The sequence below is a fragment of the Ornithorhynchus anatinus genome, chromosome 2 (genome assembly GCF_004115215.2).
Source record: "Ornithorhynchus anatinus isolate Pmale09 chromosome 2, mOrnAna1.pri.v4, whole genome shotgun sequence".
Lineage (NCBI taxonomy): Eukaryota > Metazoa > Chordata > Mammalia > Monotremata > Ornithorhynchidae > Ornithorhynchus > Ornithorhynchus anatinus.
The window spans coordinates 45,547,660-45,571,093 of NC_041729.1; the positions used below are offsets into that span (position 1 = coordinate 45,547,660).

Sequence of the window (23,434 nt, forward strand, 5' to 3'; positions counted from 1 at the left end):
TGTTTGAATCCCTTGGTTTCTGTTTGATGCAGATGAGGATGGGCAATCACTATAGGTTCTTGAGGAGTGTGGAGATGCAGATTGAACAGATTTTTTTTAGAAAAATGATCTAGGCAGCAGAGTGAAGAAAGCACTGCAGTAGGCAGAGATAGGAAGCAGGGAGTTCAGCAAGGAGGCTAATGCAGTAGTCAAGGCAGGATCTAAGTGTTTGGATCAGCATAGTGGTTATTTGAATAGAGAGAAAAGGTGGGGATCTTAGCCATGTTTTGATGGCAGAACCGATAAAATTTGGTGCCAATGAATATATGGCTGAATGACAGGAAAATGCCAAGGCTATGGGCTTATGAGAGAGGGAAGACAGTGGTGTAGTCTACAGTGGTGAGAAAGTCATGGGAAGGACAGGATTTGGGAAGATGAGGAGTTCTGTTTTTGAGATGTTAGGTTTGAGGTCTCCATGGGACACCCAAGTAGAGATGTCCTGAAGGCAGAAGGAAATGCAAGACTGCAGAGAAGAGAGGTAGATTTAGGAATCATCCATGTAGAGATTGTAGCTGAAATCATGGGAGGGAATTAGTTCTTCAAGGGAGTCGGCGTAAATGGAGAATAGACTGGAATCCAGAACTGAGCCTTGAAGGATTCTCACTGTTAGATCAGAGGCAGAGGAGGAGCCCGCGAAAGAGACTGAGAATGAGTGGCCAGAGTGATAGGGGGAGAACCAGGAGAGGGCAAGGTCAGTGAAGCCAAGGTTAGATAATGCTTACAGCACAAGATAGTGTTTTACAGTATTGAAGGCAGCTGAGAGGTCAAGGATTAGAATGGAGTAGAGGCTGCTGGATTTGGCAAGAAGGGTATCCTTTCTAAAATTACAATCTGGTCAGCAAGTAGCTCTTCCTTTAAAAAAAAAAACACTAAATGTGGCTATTGCTCAAAGTGTGAGCATTTGGGGCCATTTGAAGATTCATTCATTCATTCATTCAATCGTATTTATTGAGCACTTACTGTGTGCAGAGCACTGTACTAAGTGCTTGGAATGTGCAATCTGGCAACAGATAGAGACAATCCCTGCCCAACCACGGGATCACAGTCAAATAGGTTAACTGCAAAGACACTATTAGTATTCATTATTTTCCTCTCCAGATGTATGAACTTTGATCATTATTAACAATAATAATTATTACTGATGAGAAGAAAAAAACATTTGAAAACCAGATACATATAAATTAATTTTCAAGTGCATTTCAGAATGCTACTACATACCTTTCTTTCCATTACTATCATCCCAATTTTCTTATTTATATTATATACTGTTCTGGGGCACTTTGGGAGTGAAAGACATAAAAAGTGGTATTTTATATGAAAAGTTATATCTTTCATTTCCCCAGCTCTTTTTTAATACTGCCTGACCAAGTTCACTTCCTCTATTACCTAGTTGACAACACAGACTTTACTTTTCTGTGGGAGTCCTCTGAGGAAATCACAGAATTCAGTGGAAATCACAAGTTCTGCAATAATGAAAAGATCAAGAAAAAAAATCACAAAATGACAGGCTGCGTACTGTTGACCAAAAGCGCTTCTCAAGTTCCCGTTCTGTTGTTAGCTAGAAAAGCAAATTTACAAAGCAGACACAACCTTCATACACCTGGGTACATGGTATCTAAATAATCAATCCTCATGAGCCAAAGCTCATTTTTTTTGTTAAAAGCCTGAGACCAAAAATGGTACTTGGAGAGTAACGCGCGACAAACAATTTGCATTTCAAAATCATATGGACTACTTTTAAGGCTATTAACAACCCTCATGAGCATCAACTAGATGCTTAGAGGAGTCTTGGATATTGCCATACCAAGGAACGATTTATGACAAGTAGAAAAGAAGGCTGATGATGTCCTCCTTTCAACCAATGTACTTTCCAACTTTCTAGTTAAATATTCTTTATTTGGAAAGTTCAAAACTCAGACTTGAATGCTCTGAATCCTTGGAGAAAACTGCTTCTTAACACTGAAGAAGTTATTAGGAAATTAGCATACGTCTTGCCAACCGTCAAACTGGGTTTCAAAGAGGGTACCTTGTCATGAAAGCTGATGTGAATGAAGTCCCTGTACTGTAGCCCAGTGGTCTCCAAGATGGATCCAAAGTGACAGTTTAGGTAATCTCCCCCAATGAGCTCATATTCTGCTGTTCTGCTTCTGCAACTGAGGAACACAGGAAAGAAGTGAAACCAGTGAAATTCCTTTCCATGCAACAAAGTACACGTCAATTCCTTGCCAGATGAAAACAAATTTATTTAGACCGCAGCACTCAATATTTTGGCTGGCAGATTAAGCACTCTTGTGATTTGACAGTTTTTAGAAGAGGAAAACAATTGCTATGTAGTAATTGTACCTGTTGTAATAGCAAGAGCACAGGCTCGGGAGTCAGAGGACATGGGTTCTAAAGCTGGTCCTGCCACTTGTCTGCTCTGTGACCTTGGGCAAGTCACTTCACTCCCCAGTGCTTAAAACAGTCTTGGCATGTAGTAAGCACTTAATAAATACCATTATTACTACTAGTAGTATTAATTTAAAAGTGAAACAATCAATCACACAACCAAGCTTTAGCTGAAATTCAGAAACTAATTCCCCAGCAGTGTCAATTTACCAATCGCCCCCAATCTTGCAGAATCCTGTAAAAGGGTTTGTATAAATGTAGAGGGGCCATCCATACGCAGCTGCAGCAAACTGCATATAGTGATGACAATTCTCCAATTCTATATCCAGATCCGTTTCCTGAGACAAAAGATGAAAATACATCTCAGTTAGTGTAGCCTAGTGAGCGAAACATCCACACATCAAGATACTTCTCACTGGCATCTCATCTCTCTTTATATCTACTTCCCCCATTATAGTTTATGCCCCTTGTGGGCAGGGAGTGGGTCCCTTCTTTGTTTTGCCACTTTTGAAGCCTAAGGACAAAGTGACACACCTCACAGGCCGAGAAGCAGTGTGGCCTAGAGGATACAGCAGGGGCCTGGGAGTTAGAAGGACCTGGGTTCTAATCCCAGCTCCTCCACTTTGCTGCATGACCTTGGGCAAGTCACTTAACTTCTCTGTGCCTCAGTTAATTCATCTATAAACTGGGGATTAAGACTGTCAGCACTATGTGAGACAGGGACTGTGTCCAATCTGATTTGCTTATATTCACCCCAGTGCTTAGCAGAATACCTGGCACATAACAGACACTTAAATGCCACAATTACTATAACTATGGGCACTTAACGAATATGATTACTTCTCTTACTCCTCATCCCTGAGATTTTCTTCTTTCTTCCAGCTATTCACATTTTTATAGCAAGTCTCCAATTGGAAACAATGACTCCAATTCTCCTAGTGCCTAGAGTTACTCTCTGGTAATATGTTTGTCTCTCTATGAGGAACTGTGCCTGTCAGACAACTAGAGGGCTATTTAGTTAGAGTATTAGTGCATAGTGCATATTACTGATGCACAAAATCTTGGCCTAGTGTTCCCAGAGAGTTAATGGGTTAGGAACTGGGAGAGTAGGGATTAATCTACTGTGGAGCTGAGTTATGGATATAGGCATCAGTCTCAGATACAAATTCCAGAAGATACTTTTTTATTTGGAATCAATTGTATTTATTGAGTGCTTACTGTGTGCAGTGCACTGTACTAAACATTTTGGAGAGTAAAATACAACAGAGCTGGTAGACAAGTTCGCTGCTACAGTGAGCCTGCAGGCTAGAGGGAGAGACAGACATGAATAAATTACAAATATGTACACAAGTGATATAGGGCTCAGAAAGGGGTGAATAAAGGGTGCAAATCCAAAAGCAAGGGCAACACAAAAGGGAGTGGGAGAAGAGGAAATAAGGGCTCGGTTGGGAAAGACCTCTTGTAAGAGATATGTTTTAAATGAGGCTCTGAAGGTGAGGAGATGAAGGGAGAAGCAGTTCCAGGCCAGAGGCAGGACGTGGGCAAGGGGTCGGTGATGAAATATATGTCAGAGAAGTCATTACAAAGTCAATTCCATTTTCAGGCACTCTGTGAAATGAATTAGTGGCTTCTAGTCTGGAAGCAATGGAAAAACTGGCTGGTTTTCAAATTTCAATCAATGAGTCCCACTCCTGCAAATGAATTCGTGAGTCTAGCTCCTACTAGAGCCATATCAGATTTGCATCAATATGAAAATAGGCTAGTATCCACAAGAGGCAGAACTCTCTGCTTTTGAGCAAAAATGAAGTTCAAGTTCCACCATAGTTTATAAAGCTATACCATGGATGGGGAAATCGGGAAATAACTAAATGAAGTTTAGTACAGTGCTCTGCCCAGAGTAAGCACTCAATATCAATGATTGATTCATTCATTCAATTGTATTTATTGAGCACTTACTGTGTGAAGAGCACTGTACTAAGCTCTTGGGAAAGTACAATATAGCAACAAAGAGAGATAATTCCTGCCCACAACACGCTTACAGTCTAGAGGGGCAATCACTTTCTGTGTCGTGGTGCCATGGCACAGCAGTGGCACTATGCTTTGGTCGAATGAGCTGAAAAAGGGTCCTACTATAAACTTTGTAAGTACTTCTCAATGGACTGCACCCCTGTGCACTCGGTTCCCCAGTGCGAAAGGGACTGGCAAGGAAAGAAAGAGTTTGTGATGCAGCACAAACCACTGGCACTTTAATCAGTTACGTTATCTTGAAGTCTCAAGACAAAGGCTTTTCTGTCATTCTCAACAAAAGACTTCATTTCAAATATAGAGTGTAATCGAAGGCTTTTCTTAGATCCCTAAAACTGGATCCTTAAGGCTGTAAGCTCATTGTAGGAAGGGAAAGTGTTTATTCTTATATTGTCCTCTCCCAAGTGCTTAGTACAGTGCACTAAGTAAGCGCTCAATAAACTGGAAGAGTGATGGGAGTAAATGTGGTCTACTGGAAAGGACACGGGGCAAGGAAGCTGGATGCCTAGGTTCTAATAGTAATAGTAACAATCATAATAATGTTGGTATTTGTTAAGCGCTTACTATGTGCAGAGCACTGTTCTAAGCGCTGGGGTAGATACACGGTAATCAGGTTGTCGCACGTGAGGCTCACAGTCTTCATCCCCATTTGACAGATGAGGGAACTGAGGCACAGAGAAGTTAAGTGATTTGCCCATGGTCACACAGGTGACAAGTGGCAGAGCCGGGAATTGAACCCATGATCTCTGACTCCCAAGCCCGTGTTCTTTCCACCGAGCCATGCTGCTTCCCAAGTACACTTCTTGCCTGCACTTAGTAAACACTCAAATACCACTGATTGATTGATTAAAGAAGTGCTTCCTTTTGCTTATTTTGAACCAATTTCCTTTAAGCTTCCACGACTGCCGCCTCATGCAGTTATCATGGAATTTAAGGAATTCCAGTTCTCATGATTTTGTACAATTTGATCCACGTCCCCTCTGAGCTTTTGTCTTTCTAGACTGAAGAGTTAAGTCACCTTTTTCAGTATTTCAGTATAACTTCATAATAAAGGATCACCACTCTCCTGATTACCTCGGTTGCCCTTCTTTACACTTTCTCTAGGTCTTATCAGAATTCCAGAAGGGGGTGATTTGTGCTTTTATATAGGCCATTAGCATGTAGGCTCTTAGAGGGTTGGTACTGTGATTTTTTTACCTCTTGGAATGTTTTTAAGTGCTTAGCACATGTTCTACTCAGAGTAGGTGCTCAATCAATACATGCTGTTTGTAAAGGTGGGGTTACAAACATAATGCTGAAACCAACCATACTCACTACAGTTCAAGTTAAACATGGACTCACTTGCAATACTACCATAGTCTAGTAATGAGAAGCAAGAAAAGAACGGTCTCGAGAGTAGATGACGAGTGAATACTGCACTTCATTTCTTCCATGTATCACAATACTGATCTTTTTGGGTTTGTTTTTTTTTTAAGTCTAATGCAATCAACCTTTTATTCCCCAGACTACACCAATCAATAGTTGTCCCACTGTTTTCTGATCCTTCAAAGGAAGACAACGAGGAGACTAGGTCCCGCGGTGGAGAGGTGGGGCGGCAGCGGTGGTGGTGGGTAAGCCGCCCCACCTCTCCACCGCGGGACCTAGTCTCCTCGTTGTCGTGGTCTGCCCGCTCTCTGCCTGATCGAAGGTCCACAGGTGGTAGGGGGAAGAGGTAGGAAGCAGCAAAGGGAAGAGGAAATATTGTGTCTCTCCCAATGCCACTACCCAGGCTGAAGACTTTCCCTAAGACTCTCTGTATTTGAGACTTTCCCCCTTTTATCCCTTTTAATAAACACTAAATCCAATCTTTAGAAAGGATACTTTCCTAAGGAGACCATGGAACCACATGAGATATCTAACAGGAAGCTGGCTAGACTCAGGTACTGTCATGAGAAACTTCTATGGCAATACAGAAGCAAAAGCAAAGCAATACATGTAATTCTAAACACGGAAATATGCTTCTGGGGTAACTATCTGAACTAGATTTTGGGCTCTGCATCCTCCACATCAAACAGAAACCCCTTACCATCGGATTTAAATCACTCAATCGGTCCTCCCCTTCCACCTAACCCTGTTGATCCCCTACCGCAACCCAATCTGCACACTTTGCTCCTCTAACACCAACTCTTTATACCTTGATTTCATCTATCCCACCACCAACCCCTTACCAACATTTTTCACTGGGCCAGGAACTCCCTCACCTTTCATATCCAACAGTCTACCACTCTTCCCACCCTCAAAACTCTCCTAAAATCACCTCTCTTCCAAGAGGCTTCCCCAGACTAAGCCCTTTATTTCCCCTATCTGCCCACCCCTTTGTATCAACTTGGTTGAGTTACCCCTTAAGCACTTTGATTTCATCCCAACCCCACAGTATAAGTAAATATTCTTATATTCTACTACTTCTCCTATCCACAATCTATTTTAATGTTCGTCTCCCCCTGCAGACTGTAAGTTCCTTGTGGGCATGGATCACATCTACTAACTCCATTGTACTGTATTTTCCCAGGTGCTTAGTGTATTGAGTACACAGTAAGTACTCAAATTTTGTTTAACTGAAGGGCTAGACTATTAACATAGGGACAATTATCAAAAGCAAAAATTTGGGATGGTTGAAACACCATTTATTCCATTGCTGCATGAATTCCAAATTAATCAAAAGTTCTCTAAATATTATATGAAGCATGGAAATCACACTAGAACAGAGAGGAAAAGACTAAACAATAAAATAGGCAAGAGTCATTTCCTGAAACATGGGTAATACGACTATGTTACTTTAAATAAGAGGAATAGTAACAATCACTGTCCAAAAAGAATGGATGTAAGGGGTTAATTTTCTAGACATCTATCAATAGCTAATTCCTGATGATTCAAAGTAATGGGGAAATGCATAGGCCTGGATTTCCAGGAACTGTAGGTAATTAGTAAAGAGGTTAAATAGGCTCTAATTCCTAGCACTTAGAAAAATTTATCTGAGCTCTAGATATTCGTATTACACATGACTTGTCATACATACTACTTCAAAAAAGTGTGCTGTGCTTCATAAAATACTGCAATTACCCTGCAGTCAAAATATCACAGAGTTCTTATCATTCAAAGAAAAAAATCCTTATTCAAGGAAAAGTGCTTCTCATTAAACATTAACATTAAAATTCTATTATTGCCTACGAAAGCATTTTTTGTGGTGCAAACTTACCATCAAGGACACTGGGGAGTGACGAACTACTTCCTCAGGCTCCTGGCTACTTTGTATTTTGTCTTGCTGCTGATGAAGAAGAGTTAAGCCTGCAGCTATGTCACTGGGCACAAGATCAGTGTCCTGCAATAGAAAATAACAGACTTTCAAAATAAGCCTAGGGGCATCTGACTCCTTAAAATCCAACCCAACAAGCTCTTGGCCATACCAACTGTTTAACTTCTATGGATACCCTCTGCATCGGAGACAAGCCAAAAACGCCCGGGGGGGTCAGGGGAGTCGCATACGGTCCACTGGTTGACACTACTTAGTCCTCTGTTAAGTTCACAAATATACTAAGTTCACAGATATACTACTGCTGGATGTGAAAATAACTTTCATGAAGTCTATTTGTGTGCTCTGAAGTTAACAAATACCATAAAAATGGTTGTGCTACATAATGATGATTCTGAATGCCATATTAATTTTGACAAGAACTTAGTACAGTGCATTGCACATAGTGAGTGTTCAATAAATACTCACACTGCTAGCTAATACCACCACTAATTTTTCTGGTGCTCTTAGAAGCTTCCTAAAGCTCACCAAGTGGCCTTTCAGCCCACATAGCTGCCCATCTTTGCTTTATAAAGCCCATTCACCCAAGGAAATGCATTTTCTTCCAGGGATCAATTTTAGAAACTGTTGGTGAACACTGGAAATATGCTGTATCTTCTAAAAATATCTTTAGTCTTCCTCATTAGTGACTCCCATGCACCTAGAATTATTCACCAAAAGAGATTCCTATCAGTTGATTAAAATACTTAAAAGATAAATATTTGTTAGAATAATTTTTTCCTAGATTATGTGGAATCTCTCAAAGATCTTAACAGACACTGCTATTGTTTTCCCTCAGGTTGGCACCTGATTTATATGCACCTTAGATGTAGCAGTATTCTAAAGCTATTTTCTAGTTCTCCAGTTGAGGTTCAGAAAAAACCGGAGTCTCACTTTAATTTTCAATGAATAGGTGTTAGTGGCACACCTCTGAGGATGATGATCACATCTTCAAGTATTTACTAAGGCCCCACAAGAATCCACAGCACTGGACTAGGCATGTCTAGCAATCACCTCGATAGAGCAAGAGGGAATAAACCCAGAAAACACAAGCTGCCTCACTGGGTGAGGGACCTAGTTCTGTGGATTCTGTTCTCTAGATAGGAAAAAGATCTTCCAACAAGGTATGAAACCACAGTTTAGCCACATTAACAGAGAAAAGGAACTTCAAAGGAGAAAAGCATTTTCCACCTGAGATACAATTCAAAGCTTTCACTCTTGTCCTTACAGACAGGTATTTAAAAAGAACTCATGAAGAGACAATTCTAAGCAATCCCTTTCATTAGAAGAGTTAAAGTATACACAATCCTCCCTTTCTGCCTACCAGCAGGGTGTGATCCTCTGCAACTGGGAAGACTCTCCACTCTAAAATAAATCCAAGATATTCCTTTCTTCTGTCTAGAAATATTATATTTGAGCCAGAGATGGCTATCTACTATATGTTCCTTGTGAGTAGGGAACATGTCTACTAACTCTGTTATACTGTATTCTCCCAAGCGCTAGGCACAATGCTCTGCACACAGTAAGTGTTCAATAAATTGATTGATTGATAATCTGCTTCATCCCAGCACAAGCCATGAAAATTGGATCATTTCCACCTCCCCTGCCCAGGGCTGAGTGGTTCTACCTTCACCTTTACTTCACAGAAGCAGAGCGACCTAGTGGAAAGACCAGGCCTGGAAGTCCGAGGACCTGGATTCTATCCCCAAATCTACTACTTACCCGTTGTGTGACCATGGGTATTTCACTTAGCTTCTCTGTACCTCAGTTTCCTCATCTGCAAAATGGGATTAAATATCTGTTCTCCCTCCAATATGGGCTGTGTTTTATCTGCTTATCTTGTACCTACTCCAAGGCTTGGCACATAGTGTTACCACAGATGCCACAATCATTATCAATATATAGTTATTATTCTTCACAAATAACTAGAAGACCCTGGTACAGAACTCTGCCCATTCTACTAGAGAAGCAGCATGGCTCAGTGGAATGAGCACAGGCTTGGGAGTCAGAGGTCACAGATTTGAATCCCAGCTCTGCCACTTGTCAGCTATGTGACTGTGGGCAAGTCACTTAACTTCTCTGTGCCTCAGTTCCCTCATCTGTAAAATGGGGATTAAGACTGTGAGCCTCACGTGGGACAACCTGATTACCCTGTTTCTACCCCAGCAGTTAGAACAGTGTTCTGCACATAGTAAGCACTTAACAAATACCAACATTATTATTATTACTACTACTTGAGGGACCGCAGCTTCATCTCTAAGACAGACACCAGGACAAAGGTCCCAAAAATCACACCTAACCACCAAAGGGCCTTAAGAAAGCCCAAATGGGTTGGCAGCTACGCCTCAGCTCGGTCAGCTGTCCACCACTTGGCTTGGGGTACTGAATATTTCTCACTTTTCCAAACAAACAGTCTGAATGAATTTAAGAACCAGCTTAAGAATACTAGTCAAGACATATCCTCATACCGCAGCTGAAGCCTCTCCTATGATGAGATTCCAAATCAAAGAGCAAAGTACTGCATCATCCAAAAACCTTCTCTGGAATCACTACTGAGTTTGTGTGCAAATACTACTACCTGTTCTGCATTCTTTGGAGAAATTTGCCCCTCTGAAAGAGCAAAGCAAACCAATGGCATATAAGATCATTCCTCGACTATGTGTTATCTTCTTTTCACTGACTGCAATGACTAGGTTTTCTTAGGAGTAAAAATAGTGGAACAAAACAAAAAAGACAGGTTTCAAGTTTCATATGTAAGGAAAGGGCAGGCCTGTGCCCCAGCCACTGAAGAAATAGCTCTTCAGTGAGTCTCAAAAGTACCAGTAGTTTACAATCTCCAATCCTTGAAGCTAAAGTTAAGAACCAACTATTTGCTTTCTCAACATAATGATTTCCCTGTACCCTGGCTTCTAAACCAAGTAAACTAATCCTTCTGCTCTGATCAGTTGCATCTCAGCAGAAGATAATGAAGAGGTAGAAGGTTGACCATTGTTTGCTTAAATAATCTACTTCCTTACCATTCAGAGTCCTAAAAATAAGGTCAGAACCTTGAACAGGATGCTTCCCATTGGATATGCTGCCAAAATGCAGGGACTGGATGACTATAGTGATGTGAACCACAAAAAAAAAATCTACATTCATGGAATCATGATCTTGCATCCTACTGTCCCTGACCCAAGCAAGAACCTGTTACGAAAATGGTATTTGGTGTATGTAGAACCAAAGTCACTTTCTAGAGGGCAAGAGTAGCAGAATTATTCTGATGTGGCTGGTTCAGCTGAACTGAGGTCCTCGATATTTAGGAGCGAATCAGCTTCTAAACACAAATGCTTTACCCATTCTGCAAACCCTTAACCCAGCCCAGCCCTGCCAAACTGAGTTGTGAGTTCCTGCCAGCTGGGTTCAACCAGAACGTGATGGGACCAGAAAGGGGTCTGAGTTTCACTTCTGGGAGAGCCAAGCTGTGCAAGCAAAGTTGAGAGTGGTTGTTTCAGGTGCTGCTGGGACTTATAGTTCTAGCCTACGAAGGATGCTACATCACAGAGTTCTTAGCACTAACTGGAGAAATAGGAGAGAGAAAAAGAGCAAATCAAGTCCCTTTAGCTTACTGAAAAGTAGGTTGAGAAAAGCTCTGCCGTACTCGAAAAAGCCACCCGAGTGTGGTCATCTTTCCCAACACAACAGCACAATACTTTCATCCTGGTTTCCCACAAACTTGTTGCCGCTGTCTTGAGGCCATTAAACAACTGGCTTGAATCATTGCTATCCAAGTGACCTATCCCAGCGGTAGAATATGAAGACGCTTTCCCCCCGAGCGGATCAAAAACAATTATAATGGTAATCACAGTGGAAGCGATGATAATCCAACTGCAAAACAGAGAGAAAAACACTTGGTGACTATGTGTTCTTCAGCTACTACATTCAGACTCAAGAGTCAACAGTATATATTCTCAGGAAGCAGAAAATGCAAATTCAATTTAACCACCCACACACAGGCATGATTCCACTTGTAGAAGTGGTTCCGGGTCGTGGACAGGAGTGAAAGCTGAGCTAACGCAGCAGCGTTGTCTAGTGGAAAGAGCCCAGAATTGGGAGTCAGACAGAGGTCCTGGGTTCTAATCCTGCCTCTGCCAATTGCTTGTTGTGTGACCTTAGGCCAGTCACTTCACTTCTCTGTTCCCCAATTTCCTCATCTGAAAAATGGGGATTAAATACCTACCTCTTCTCCCTCCTACTAAGATTGGGAGCCATATGCAGGATATCCACATGAAACCTGAAAACTCTATCTGACCCGGCGTTTAGAACTGTACTTGTCACATAGTAAGCACTTCATACCATTATTATTATCATTATTATTAATTTTGACTCAGGCAAGCAGATTACAACATTAAAAATGGCCGTCTTAAAATAAGAAACTGAGAGGTGAGAAGTTAGAGAGGGAAGCATAGGGATTCCTAGTGGGTAAGAGCAGCAGAAGTATCCTGGTGTGGTGGACCAGAGGTCCTTGGTATTTAGGAACCCACCCTACAGCAGAAGGAAAGTCCCCTCATTGGGAACTCCAACAGGATGACTCAACTACCTGGCAAACAGTAAGCACTCAATAAATATGACTGAATGAATGGTCTTTGTGACAGTTTTATCAGAGACGATATTTGTTACCCCCACCAGACCTGTAAATTATTTGGAGCATTTCAGAAGGTGAATCAATGCACAGTATTGTGATACTCTATTATTACTATCGCTAAGATATCAAATCTCTCTCAACTTAAGATTTCTTCTCATCCTCCCTTTCCTATCATAGGGCCTTATTTCTAGCTTTTCTCTCTTTACTATTTGGCTTCAACTATGCAAAATAAGGGAGCAGGAGTATAGAGCCGACAATTTACAGGAAGGAGGGAAAGCGAACAAAAATAGGCAGATAGGCAGACGCATGTTTATTCAGATGATTAAGATTTAGTTTCCTGTACAACCAAGTCCCTTTTCAGGAATCAAAAAAAGACCCGATTATGAGCTTTAGGTGAATTAGCTCCACAGCTGCTTACCTGTTGCGTTAATAAGTTAACAAGTTTCAACTTTTACTGATTTTTTTGCAACAAAACAGAGACCTTACCTAATAATGACTGTTGCAATTATGGCATTCACAACAGTCTTGTCACACTGGACACCATTATCTGCAATCCATGCAGTTCCTAAAGAAGCCCAGACCATCTCCGGCAAGAACAGTGCCAGTCGGATATAAACCAGCTTAGGCATAGATTTCCTTGGCCCCGGGTTACAAATTGTTCCTGAAATAAAGAGCACAGTCATTTTCAATCCTTAAAACTGAATGTTTTTCTCTTAACTGACATGTTTTAGGAGAAACGGTGGCAAAAGGTTAAAAGGATCCAGAGTTAACTACACCTAGCTCCAGCTGCTTTTCGAAGCTTACAGAGAAAAAAAGCGTCAGTGTCCCAGTGCCCTAGAAAAAATTAATCATCTGCCGCCTTGAGGTCCTTACTATGATAAAGCTCATTTAAAGCTCCTGTCATGTGCTTTTTGGGGGGGTTTCTTTGTCATATTAAATGTAAATATCAGTGACAGGAACAATTTAAACAGTATTTCTGGGGGAAAATATTCTTTATGTTGAAATTTTAAAATCTCTGTGTGTACCCATTTTATTTTTTTCATAAAGGCTGATATTACCTTACCGACATACAGCTAAATCATGAGGTTAATATGGCACAGTACTCTATTTTCCCTTTTCATGAAGATGGACCTAAATTCTACATCTAATTGAAACAACATCCAGCTCATCACCCTGGTGGTCATGAACATTCAAACCTAAAGGCTATGGATGTCCAGGGTTTTAGCTGATTTTACTAAATTTGTACCGCATGCACCTTTTATTTTTTCTGTTTCCCCAGTACGGTTAAACCAAAACAATTCTAAAAGCATACAGGTTTTAAAATGTTGTTAAGCTCTTAAAATTTCAGCTCCTTAATCTACCCTAATTTTGTCAATTACAACAAGTCAATTAACAAATATATAATGAACTATCATCACAGAATCAATATGTAGGTGGCAACATGACAGATGAATGGTTTGGTCAAGTTTAAATGTGTCACAAGAATTCCCGCCCCCCCCAGCCTGGAAGATTTCTCTTCTCTCTACTTGTAAACACTTGGGAGTTCCTTGGATGCCTTAGTGGTCAGTTTTTGCTTATTTCTTGGGTAACGGTCATCATTCTTCTCTCTCCAACAAAGAGTCCTCTCACTTTAAAATGAAAAGTAAGCTTTTAAGCTCTGAATTGAACATACCCTCATTGAATCAATTCTCTTGACACTGTCATCTATACCAACAATGCCACAGTACTACCCAAGAATATTATACTTCAAATGCAGAGGCTGTTATATGTGAATTATAAAAATAAAGGCCAGAGTAATATTCAACTTACTTGGAACCTGACCACTCCTGTGGTAATAGTATTTATAATGCCATACTGACTTTCTTGAATGCTCTGGCCCTACCATGCCCCCTCAGTCCCCTCCCGCTGGTCACTCCACTCCTGCCCTTCTCCCCCAGGACATGCCCACCCCCCTTCCCTAACACCAGGTTCCCTCAGCTCACTCCCAACAAACCCCTCCTCACTCCCTGTGCCATCTCCCCACCCCCAGCATCCTTGCCCTCCTTTCCCAGTGCTACCCCTCATCCCTCTCCCCACCCACACCAGCCCCCTTCAGCTCACTCCCATCCCAAACCTCATGCTGTCATTCCCCCACAACCACCAACCACTTTCCCCACAGAGCCTCAGCCACGTGTGGCCTGTGGAAACCCGCTCCATCATGGGAAAGCTCTCCATCTTCCTTGACCTGTTTCTGTCCCAATCACTGCTTCTCCTCACCATTACCGAACTTGGCTCTCCCTAAATGACACTGTCCCCCTGCTGCTCTCTCTTAAGGGAGCCTCATCTTCTCCCACTCCCCAAGGCTCACAGGAGAGGAGGAGGTGGCCTCCTCCTTGCCCCACAGTGCTACTTTTGTACAATCCCACTGGTCCCATTGCTCTCTTTCCCTTCCTCTGAAGCCCAAATCAGCCACTTCTAACCCCAATCCAATTACTTGGCTTCATTATTTACTCCACCAGCTCCCTACCTGCTCAAGCCCCACTGCTAAGTTTCTGAGCCATTTTAACCCCTTTCTCACTTTCCTTCTTTTTCCATCCTTACACCGATCCTTGGGGGCTTCAAGAAGCCCTGAATGTTCCTGATGATCCTTCTGTTGACCAACTTCCTCTCACTACTCCTCCTGCTCCACTACACATCACCCATTCACCAACTTGGCCACGTGCTTGTTATCATCTCCACTCATTTAGTCTCTAACTTCACCAACTCTGAAATTCCACTCTTTGACCACAACCTCCTGACATACCTTCTCTCCCATATTCTCCTTCTGGTTCTAACCAGTTCCCCCATCGAGACCTCCAACCTCTGACCCCATTTTCTAAGGCTGTCATGTCTCCATATCCTACCTACCTTCTCCGAACACACTAATATACAACCTCATTCCTCTGTCCCTCCAGAGATCTCATACCATCAACCCTCAGTCACAGATCGTCCCCACAGGATGCTTCCTCTGTTCTCGCCCATAAGCTGTGTGCCCTGCTGGCAAATATCCAGACATGAGGCTCATCTCATCCATCTCCAATTTATATCCAACTGCTTTAATTCTGCCCTCACAAATACCCAGCAACAACACTTCTCCAACCTTGACACCCATGATCGTTGCCCATGGCAACTGTTTAGGCTTCTAACTCCCTCCTCAAACCCCCAATCCCTCGTCCCCCATGTCATAATTATGGTTAATTATGGCATTTATTAAGCGTTTACTATGTGTCAAGCACCGTTCTAAGTGCTGGGTGGATACAAGTTAAATAGGTTGGCCACATGGGGTTCACAACTAAACAGAAGGGAGAAAAGGTATTGAATTCTCATTTTATAGTTGAGGAAGCAGATAGAGGAAAGTAAAGTGACTTGTCCAAGGTCACACAGCAAGCAAGTGGCAGAGCCAGGATTAGAAACCAGGTCCTCTGACTTCCAGGCCTGGTCTTTTTCTACTAGACCATGCTGCTTCTTGTCATTAGGCATGGTTTTTCAAAAAAACACCCCTTCCTCCTTCAGTCTCCTATTCAACCCTCCAAGTTTTCACAATTATTACTATGTTATATAGAATTGTAACTCTCCAGTTTTTTCTACATATTGTTTGAAATTCCCTTGTTGGATGTCCTCCCCTCCCCACATTTTCTATCCTAAATGTGAGGCAAGGGGTAAATTGTTAATGTAGCAGGAAATAATGGAAAATGCATATTTCCAGTGAATTTTACCTCACTGTTATTGGAAATGGATGTCTTACCTTTTTAATTAAAAGTTGAGAGAATATAGTTAAGAAGGTGATATGGCTAATGTACTATTTATTATTAATAATAATAGCAACAACTTGACCTTTTAGTACACTTCTTTTTCCAAAGCACTTTCACATCAATTCTCATTTTATCCTCACAGTGCCCCTTTGTGTCAGATGAAGAAACTGAGGCACCAAGGAATTAAGTGACTTGCCTGATATCTCAAAGCAGGCCAGTGGCAGAGCTAGGGTTATAGCCTGGGCCTCCTTACTCCCAGAACTGTGCTCTTTCCACTAGGTGACATTGTTTCTGAGCAATAGGGGCAGTACTTGCAGGCGGTTTGCACAGGAGGGACTATCAGTCCTACACAGGCCTTTTCAGCCACATCTCCACCCTGAGTGAAATTCACTGTCAGTGGAATCATCTCATCAACTCTGAATATAAAGGGAGGGGTGTGTTTGCATATTATTTATATGTGGCAGCAGCTGCAACATATTTGGACAGCAAAAAATTTATTTACTAGTTTTATAATTCAATTTTAATTGCAAAACCTATAATTAAAACTCAACCCATCAATAAAAACTGAGGACTTATTTGGCAAAGAGAGCAAAAACAAACCTGACATTCTAAAAGAATAAAAAAATGAGAATGTGCTTATGGCCTTGACACTTTCTAATTTAAGATACTTAGCTATCTAAACTAGAGGGGCAATTCAGTATGTGAATACAGATGCTAAGTATCAATATGGAGTTATTTAAGTATAATGGTGAAAAGAAATCTAGCTAAATAATATCTCATAAGATAAAATAGAAGAATATTACATTGCACTCTTCTTACAAGATGCTCCAAGAAATTCCTATGTTCCATACATAGACATGTATATGATGCCTGCATACCAAATTTACTTGCATGATTGCCCCTCTCTGAAGCATAATTTTTGCAACCCCAAAATAGGAGAGGTGCTATTACATGAGTACATTCAAATATTGAGTTTAGCAATAAGAGAAGCAGGAGGAAAAAAGAAAAATGAGGAGGCAAAGTCAGGAGAAGGAAGTGAAAGGTAAGAGGGTACTTGAGACTGCCCCTCTTACTTCTACTAATCACCCCAGGGCTGCATGCCCTTTATATCCCAATTGGAGCTTCTCGGCTATCCCAGCTCAAGCTGGAATCTATGGCAGTATTATATTCTGACCTCTCTTCTTCCTATCCCAGCACACGTGAGCACATTTTGAAGAAGTAGTTTCCTGGCCGAAACCTGTGCATGAGCACATCCTGACCATTCTTTTCTTCTTCCCTGTGCACACACTGCTCTCACTAGTTACAAATTTTTTTGTGTATTTCTTCTCCAAAAACAGTGGGATGGGGAGGGAAGAATTCTGTGAATAAATCTGGTATATAAACTCTCATTTTCACATTCTTTAAAGGTTGCGTAGTGGGTAGATATTATCCCTATTTCTGAAGTGGGAAACCAGAAGTTTTGGGCAGGGAATGTGTCTACCAACTCTACTATACTTTCCCAAGAGCTTGCACTGCACAAAGTAAGCACTCAATAAATACCATTGATTGATTAACTGACATGTCATTGGCAGAATCAGGCCAGAACCTTGGTCTTTTCTCCATCTACTACTCTTTCCCTCACCTTACACTGCCTGCCTGATTACAACAAGGCTGAGGTGAACTGAAGAGTGCTAACAAGAAAACCCAATCCTAATGAGGTAGTTTCCAAAGGAAAATTATTTTTTGCCAATTTCTATAGAAAATATAAAATATAGGTAAGAGACAATTATGGTGTTAAATCAAACAACTGATCATCTTATTTACCTTTCATACTGACATAAACAATTGATGATACAGCACATATTATGACAGCTAGGAGAACGATGAGGACAATCAGATAGCTGTTCAGTAATCCTCCTCCTGTACAATTAAGTTTTCCTTTGTGCATAAAATATAAAACCAGAATTCCAATCCACCTGCAAGAAAACAATAAAAATTAAAAAACAGAACAGGTCAGAGCAGTATACATCTATCTGAGAGATGTCATATAGATAAATCAACAGAGAAAAATTAATTTGTCTGAATCACAACATGATCAATTCTTTAACCAACTATCAAGGATCTGAATTTTTGAGTACTAGAATCAAAATTTTTCAGTCACAGAGTTTGATATTTGCACAGTGGTGCCTGTTCTCCTCTCTGCAACCTGACTCCAAACAGAGTATGGGGCTTAAAGGGAGTAAAGGGAAGCCTGGGTCCCATTTCTGCCCCAAAGTTGAGAACATAAGGGAAAATAACCCATCCACAGTTTGGAATAGAAAGAGAAACAGTCAGTACCAAGTAGTTTCAACCCAGCCCAAATCCTATTTCCCGAAATTTTCTTTTGACACAGGCCTGTGCCCTGTCCTCCTTCTGCCCTCTATGGACAGCCCCAATTTAGCCTCAGCCACCGACCTTCTGAGGTCCTAGGCTCTTGCTCAACCTTCCATTCTCAAAAGTCCAGATCCAAGGGCTCAGCCTTGTAACCTGCCTTAAGTGCCAATCAGCCTCAGCTTCACCTATGGTGAGGGACAAACTTTTGGTAATTGTCTTTTGGTTTGAAGGTGACACTGCCAATGGGGAGACAACCTGTGAGTGTGAGTCTGTCTGAGAATCTCTTGCACAACTGCATTTTTCTTGATGCCAACACATTTGCTTAAGTGGTGGTCAGACATCAGTAGTTGAGAGCAAAAACTTATGCCCTACCACCAGCAAGATATTTACTTGAGTTGTTTGTGGGAAATTGGTGATGTCTAGTGGAAAACCATCTCTATTCTCTTCCCCGCACTCCTGTGCCCATGGGCACACGGGTAGGAAGGGTGGGTGGAACTTGAGATCACAGAACAGAATATTTCTGAAACTTCAACAGCAGCACACCCCACTGTTCCCTCACCCATTTGGTAAGTCATCATTCAGCATGGCTTAGTGGAAAAAGCCCGGTCTTGGGAGTCAGAGGTCATGGGTTCTAATCCCAGCTCCACTGCTTGTCAGCTGTGTGACCATGGGCAAGTTACTTTACTTCTCTGTGCCTCAGTTCCCTCATCTGTAAAATGGGGATGAAGACTGTGAGCCCTACTTGGGACAACCTGATGACCCTGTATCTACCCCAGCGCTTAGAACAGTGCTTAGCACATAGTAAGTGCGGAATAAATACCAACATTATATTATTAATATATATTATATATTATTACATATTATTAATAATAATACTAATGTTCGTATTTGTTCAGTGCTTACTATGTGCTGAGCACTGTTCTAAGCGCTGGGGTAGATACAGGGCCATCAGGTTGTCCCACGTGAGGCTCACAGTTAATCCCCATTTTACAGATGAGGGAACTGAGGCACAGAGAAGTTAAGTGACTTGCCCACAGTCACACAGCTGCCAAGTGGCAGAGCCGGGATTCGAACCCATGAACTCTGACTCCCAAGCCCAGGCTCTTTCCACTAAGCCACGCTGCTTAGCACAATTCTCAGACTGGCTTAGTAAGCGTTGGAGGATATTTTCCAATTTATTGCAAAAAACACAGGAAAAGCAAGGAAAAAACCCCAAACCTAATAATAATGTTGGCATTTAAGCGCTTACTATGTGCCAAGCACTGTTCTAAGCGCTGGGGTAGATACAGGGTTATCAGGTTGTCCCACTTGAGGCTCACAGTCTTCATCCCCATTTTGCAGATGAGGGAACTGAGGCACAGAGAAGTGAAGTGACTTGCCCACAGTCACACAGCTGACAAGTGGCAGAGCTGGAATTCGAACTCATGACCTCTGACTCTCAAGCCCGGGCTCTTTCCACTGAGCCACGCTGCCAACTTCAATTACCTTTGCACGATTTGACAGATCGTACCCAAAAAGCATCAGAAGCATCAGAGAGCAGGGCATATTTAGGCAACAGCAGTAGTTTCAGGGGACAGTGCAACCTCATCAGACATTAGGAGGCAGCATTTTCTATTAGAAAAAGCCTGGGACTGGGAGTCAGGAAACTGGGTTCTAGGCAAGGTTCTGCCACTTGCATGATGGATGACCTTGGTCAGGTCATTTAACTTCTCCATGACTCAGCTTCCTCATCTGTTAAATGGGGATAAAATATCTGTCTGCACTCCCTCACACGTGAAGTCCTATATAGGACTGGGACTTTGTCCGATCCGATTATTCTGTAATTATCCCAGTGCTTTGCATTTCATGCTTGTCATTAAAAAAAAGTGGTTAAAAAATACCACAGTATTATCATTATCTGTTTCTGGTAGCTAATGGTGGGATATTTTCACAGTCAGAAGCGGTTGTCTAACTGAAAATCTCTCCAAATCAAGGTTCTTCCAGATCCTGCTCTATGAGCCCTCCTCCACCAGGCTGTACAGCCTCTCCCAGTGCTAAGGCATCAACTTTCCATCTGGCCAGTCCATATGTACTAAGGCACGCCATACATTCTGGGACCTGGAGGCTCAATGTTGTTGATTGCCCATCTGACACAGGGAGTGCAATGGACACAGATACTGAAGAAATCAGGAAGAAAAGAGTTCAAAATCCATACTCAGCACCTCTCCAGCCAGAAATCCAGGAGCAGCGGAACCAGAGTGCAAATTTTTTTGTTTTTGGCAGGGAGAGGGGTTGGCCCGTGGAAGGAAACATAGAAAGAGAGGTGGCTTACTGACCTCCCATTGCCTGGATCCAGTTTGTACATTATTGCTATGTACATTATTGCTTTGTACTTCAAATGAACAAAGTGTCTATCAACCTCCCACCTCCCATTTATCTTTTATTTGTAAGTCCTGCCTCAAGATCTCACAGAGCCACCTCTTCTACTCCACCCCTAAAACCACAAGTCCAAATCAAGTCTCATCTAGACTTTCTGGTCTCCTGCCACTAGCTTCTCCCCTCTTTGGTTCATCTTACATTCAGTGGCAAGAACCATCTTGCTAAAAATACCAATCCAAGAGCATCATTTCCCTCAAAAATCTACCCAATGGCTCAAGGGCTCCCCATTGCCCTTTGCAAGAAACAAAGCTTCCTGACCATAAGCTTTATAATTCTCCATTAACTGGCTCCCTCTAACCTCTTTCTCTCCTGTTAAATCCTAGCAGTTGCTTTTCATTTCTCCCTTGCAAATCTTCCAACCATGCTTTGCTTTCCCATTAACAACTCTCCCTACCTGAAACACCTTCTTCCCTCCAACATACCAATCAAACTGTATTGTCTGAGTCCTTACTGTGTGCACTGGGCTGTGCTGAGCGTTTGAAAGAGTACAATGTAACAGATTCGTTATATATGTTCCCTGCCTACAAGGAGGTTACAGCCTAGAGGAGGAAACAGACATTAAAATAAATTACAGGTATATACATAAGTTCTGTGTGGCTGACAGTGGGGTGAATAAAGGGTAAAATTCCAAATGCAAGGGGAATGCAGAAGGGAGAGAACACAGAGGAAATAAGGGCTTAGTCAGGGAAGGCCCCTTAGAGGAAATGTGATTTTAATAAGGCTTTGAAGATTGAACGAGTGACTGTCAGCCCAGAGGCACGATATGGGTGTGGGGTGGGCAGTGAGATAGATGAGACTGAGGTACAGTGAGTAGGTTGGCATCAGAGGAGTGAAGTGAGCGTACTGGGTTGTGAGAGGAAATCAACAAGATAGAAGGAGGCAAGGTGAGAGTGTTTTGAAGCTAATTATAAGGAATTTCAGTTTGATGTAAAGGCAGATGGGCAACCACTTGAGGCTCCTGAGGAATGGTGAAACATGGACTGAACACATTTTTAGAAGAATGATCCGGGCAACTGACTGAAATATGGATCGGAGTGGAGAGAGATGGGAGCCAGGGAGGTCAGCAAGGAGGCTGATGCAGTAGTCAAGGTGGGACGGGATAGGTGCTTGGATTAATATGGTAGCAGTATGGGTGGAGAGGAAAGGGTGGATTTTAGCAGTGCTGTGAAGGTAGAACCAACAAGACTTGGTAACAGATTGAATATGAGGGTGGAATGAGAGAGATGAGTCGAGAATAATGACCAGGTTACAGACTCGTGAGAGAGGGAGGATGGTAGTGCTATCTACACTACTGGGAAAGTCAGGGGGAGGACTGGGTTTGAATGGGGAGTTGAGTTCTTATCCCTTCTGTCCTTTTAAGTCCTCTAAAAAACCACATCCTTAGTGAAGCATTTCCCGATGAAGCCTCACGTCAGAGTAAGTCCTTTCCTCAGTCATTTTAGCACTCTTCGCTTTCCATATGTAGTTAGTTTACTTAGAGCAGTGTTTACTAAGCACTTACTAAATCAGTTGGTGTAGTGCACCATACTCAGTGCTTGGGAAGTATAGAAGAAAGAAGTGGCATGTTTCCTGCCCACAATGAGCTTAACCTCTAACAGGTGACACAAACATCTGAATATTTAGTAGCCTGGTCAAAATAAACAAATGAATGAACATATTATGAGTATTAAGGGTGGATATAAAATGAGTATATATAAAATGAGTATATAAGGGTGGATATATATTCACATAGGCCATCTGGGAAATTATTTGAGGAAGGCTGGTTAGAGGACTAGAATTTCAGGAGGGCTTCGAATGTGGGGAGAGCTGGGGTCTGTCGGATTTGGGGATGGGGGAGGAAGGAGGCCCAAGCCAAGGGAACAGAGTGAGCAAGGGGATGGAAGGGTGATTTGGGATGATTGAAGAGCACAATTTGGGGAATAGCAGATGTAGACAGCAGATAAAGACTGATAGAGACTTCTGATGCAGAGTGGGAATTTTTGTTTGGTGCGGAGGTGCACAGGAAACCAGTGTAAGGTTCTGTGAAGATGGCAGATATGGACCGAGTGGCTTTTCTCTTATGCTAATTGATCTGCCAGCACATTGAACAGCTTAGATTGGAGTCAGGAGAGGCTGGAGGATTGGTTTATTTTACTTACATAATGTTTAGTATCTATTCTCAAATTATTTTCATTATTGTATATGTGGTCAGTTTGTATGCTTGTCTTCCCCCACATTTAAATTCCTGTGGAGAGATCCTGTGTTATACTTTTTCTATCTGGCCTCCAAGTGCCTAGTACAATCAGTGTTCAGTACATAATGGGCACTCATTTACAGATTGTTTAAACAGTTTTATAAACATATGAAACTGTTCTAAAGATTTTTGAAGATAATTGCTTAGATAAGAGTTCTGAAAAATAGGAGGTTTCAAACATGCCCTGTCACTTAACTGGTTAGTTTAGACCATGAAAAGGCAACATTTAGGAGTTGAATCAATAAGCCAAGAGACAT

At 41.9% G+C, this 23,434-nt stretch overlaps 1 protein-coding gene across 1 annotated transcript in view; it reads right to left on the reverse strand.

Moving 5' to 3' along the window:
• Window positions 1-23,434, reverse strand: part of DAGLB (diacylglycerol lipase beta) — a 38,879-nt gene that overhangs the window by 12,708 nt on the left and 2,737 nt on the right. Inside the window, exons 2-7 of the mRNA XM_001507967.4 lie at window positions 17,978-18,129; window positions 12,891-13,065; window positions 11,389-11,647; window positions 7,688-7,810; window positions 2,638-2,765; window positions 2,066-2,192 (exon numbers count right to left, since the gene is read on the reverse strand). Coding sequence (XP_001508017.1) covers window positions 2,066-2,192; window positions 2,638-2,765; window positions 7,688-7,810; window positions 11,389-11,647; window positions 12,891-13,065; window positions 17,978-18,129 — 964 coding nt within the window. The remainder of the gene's footprint in view (window positions 1-2,065; window positions 2,193-2,637; window positions 2,766-7,687; window positions 7,811-11,388; window positions 11,648-12,890; window positions 13,066-17,977; window positions 18,130-23,434) is intronic.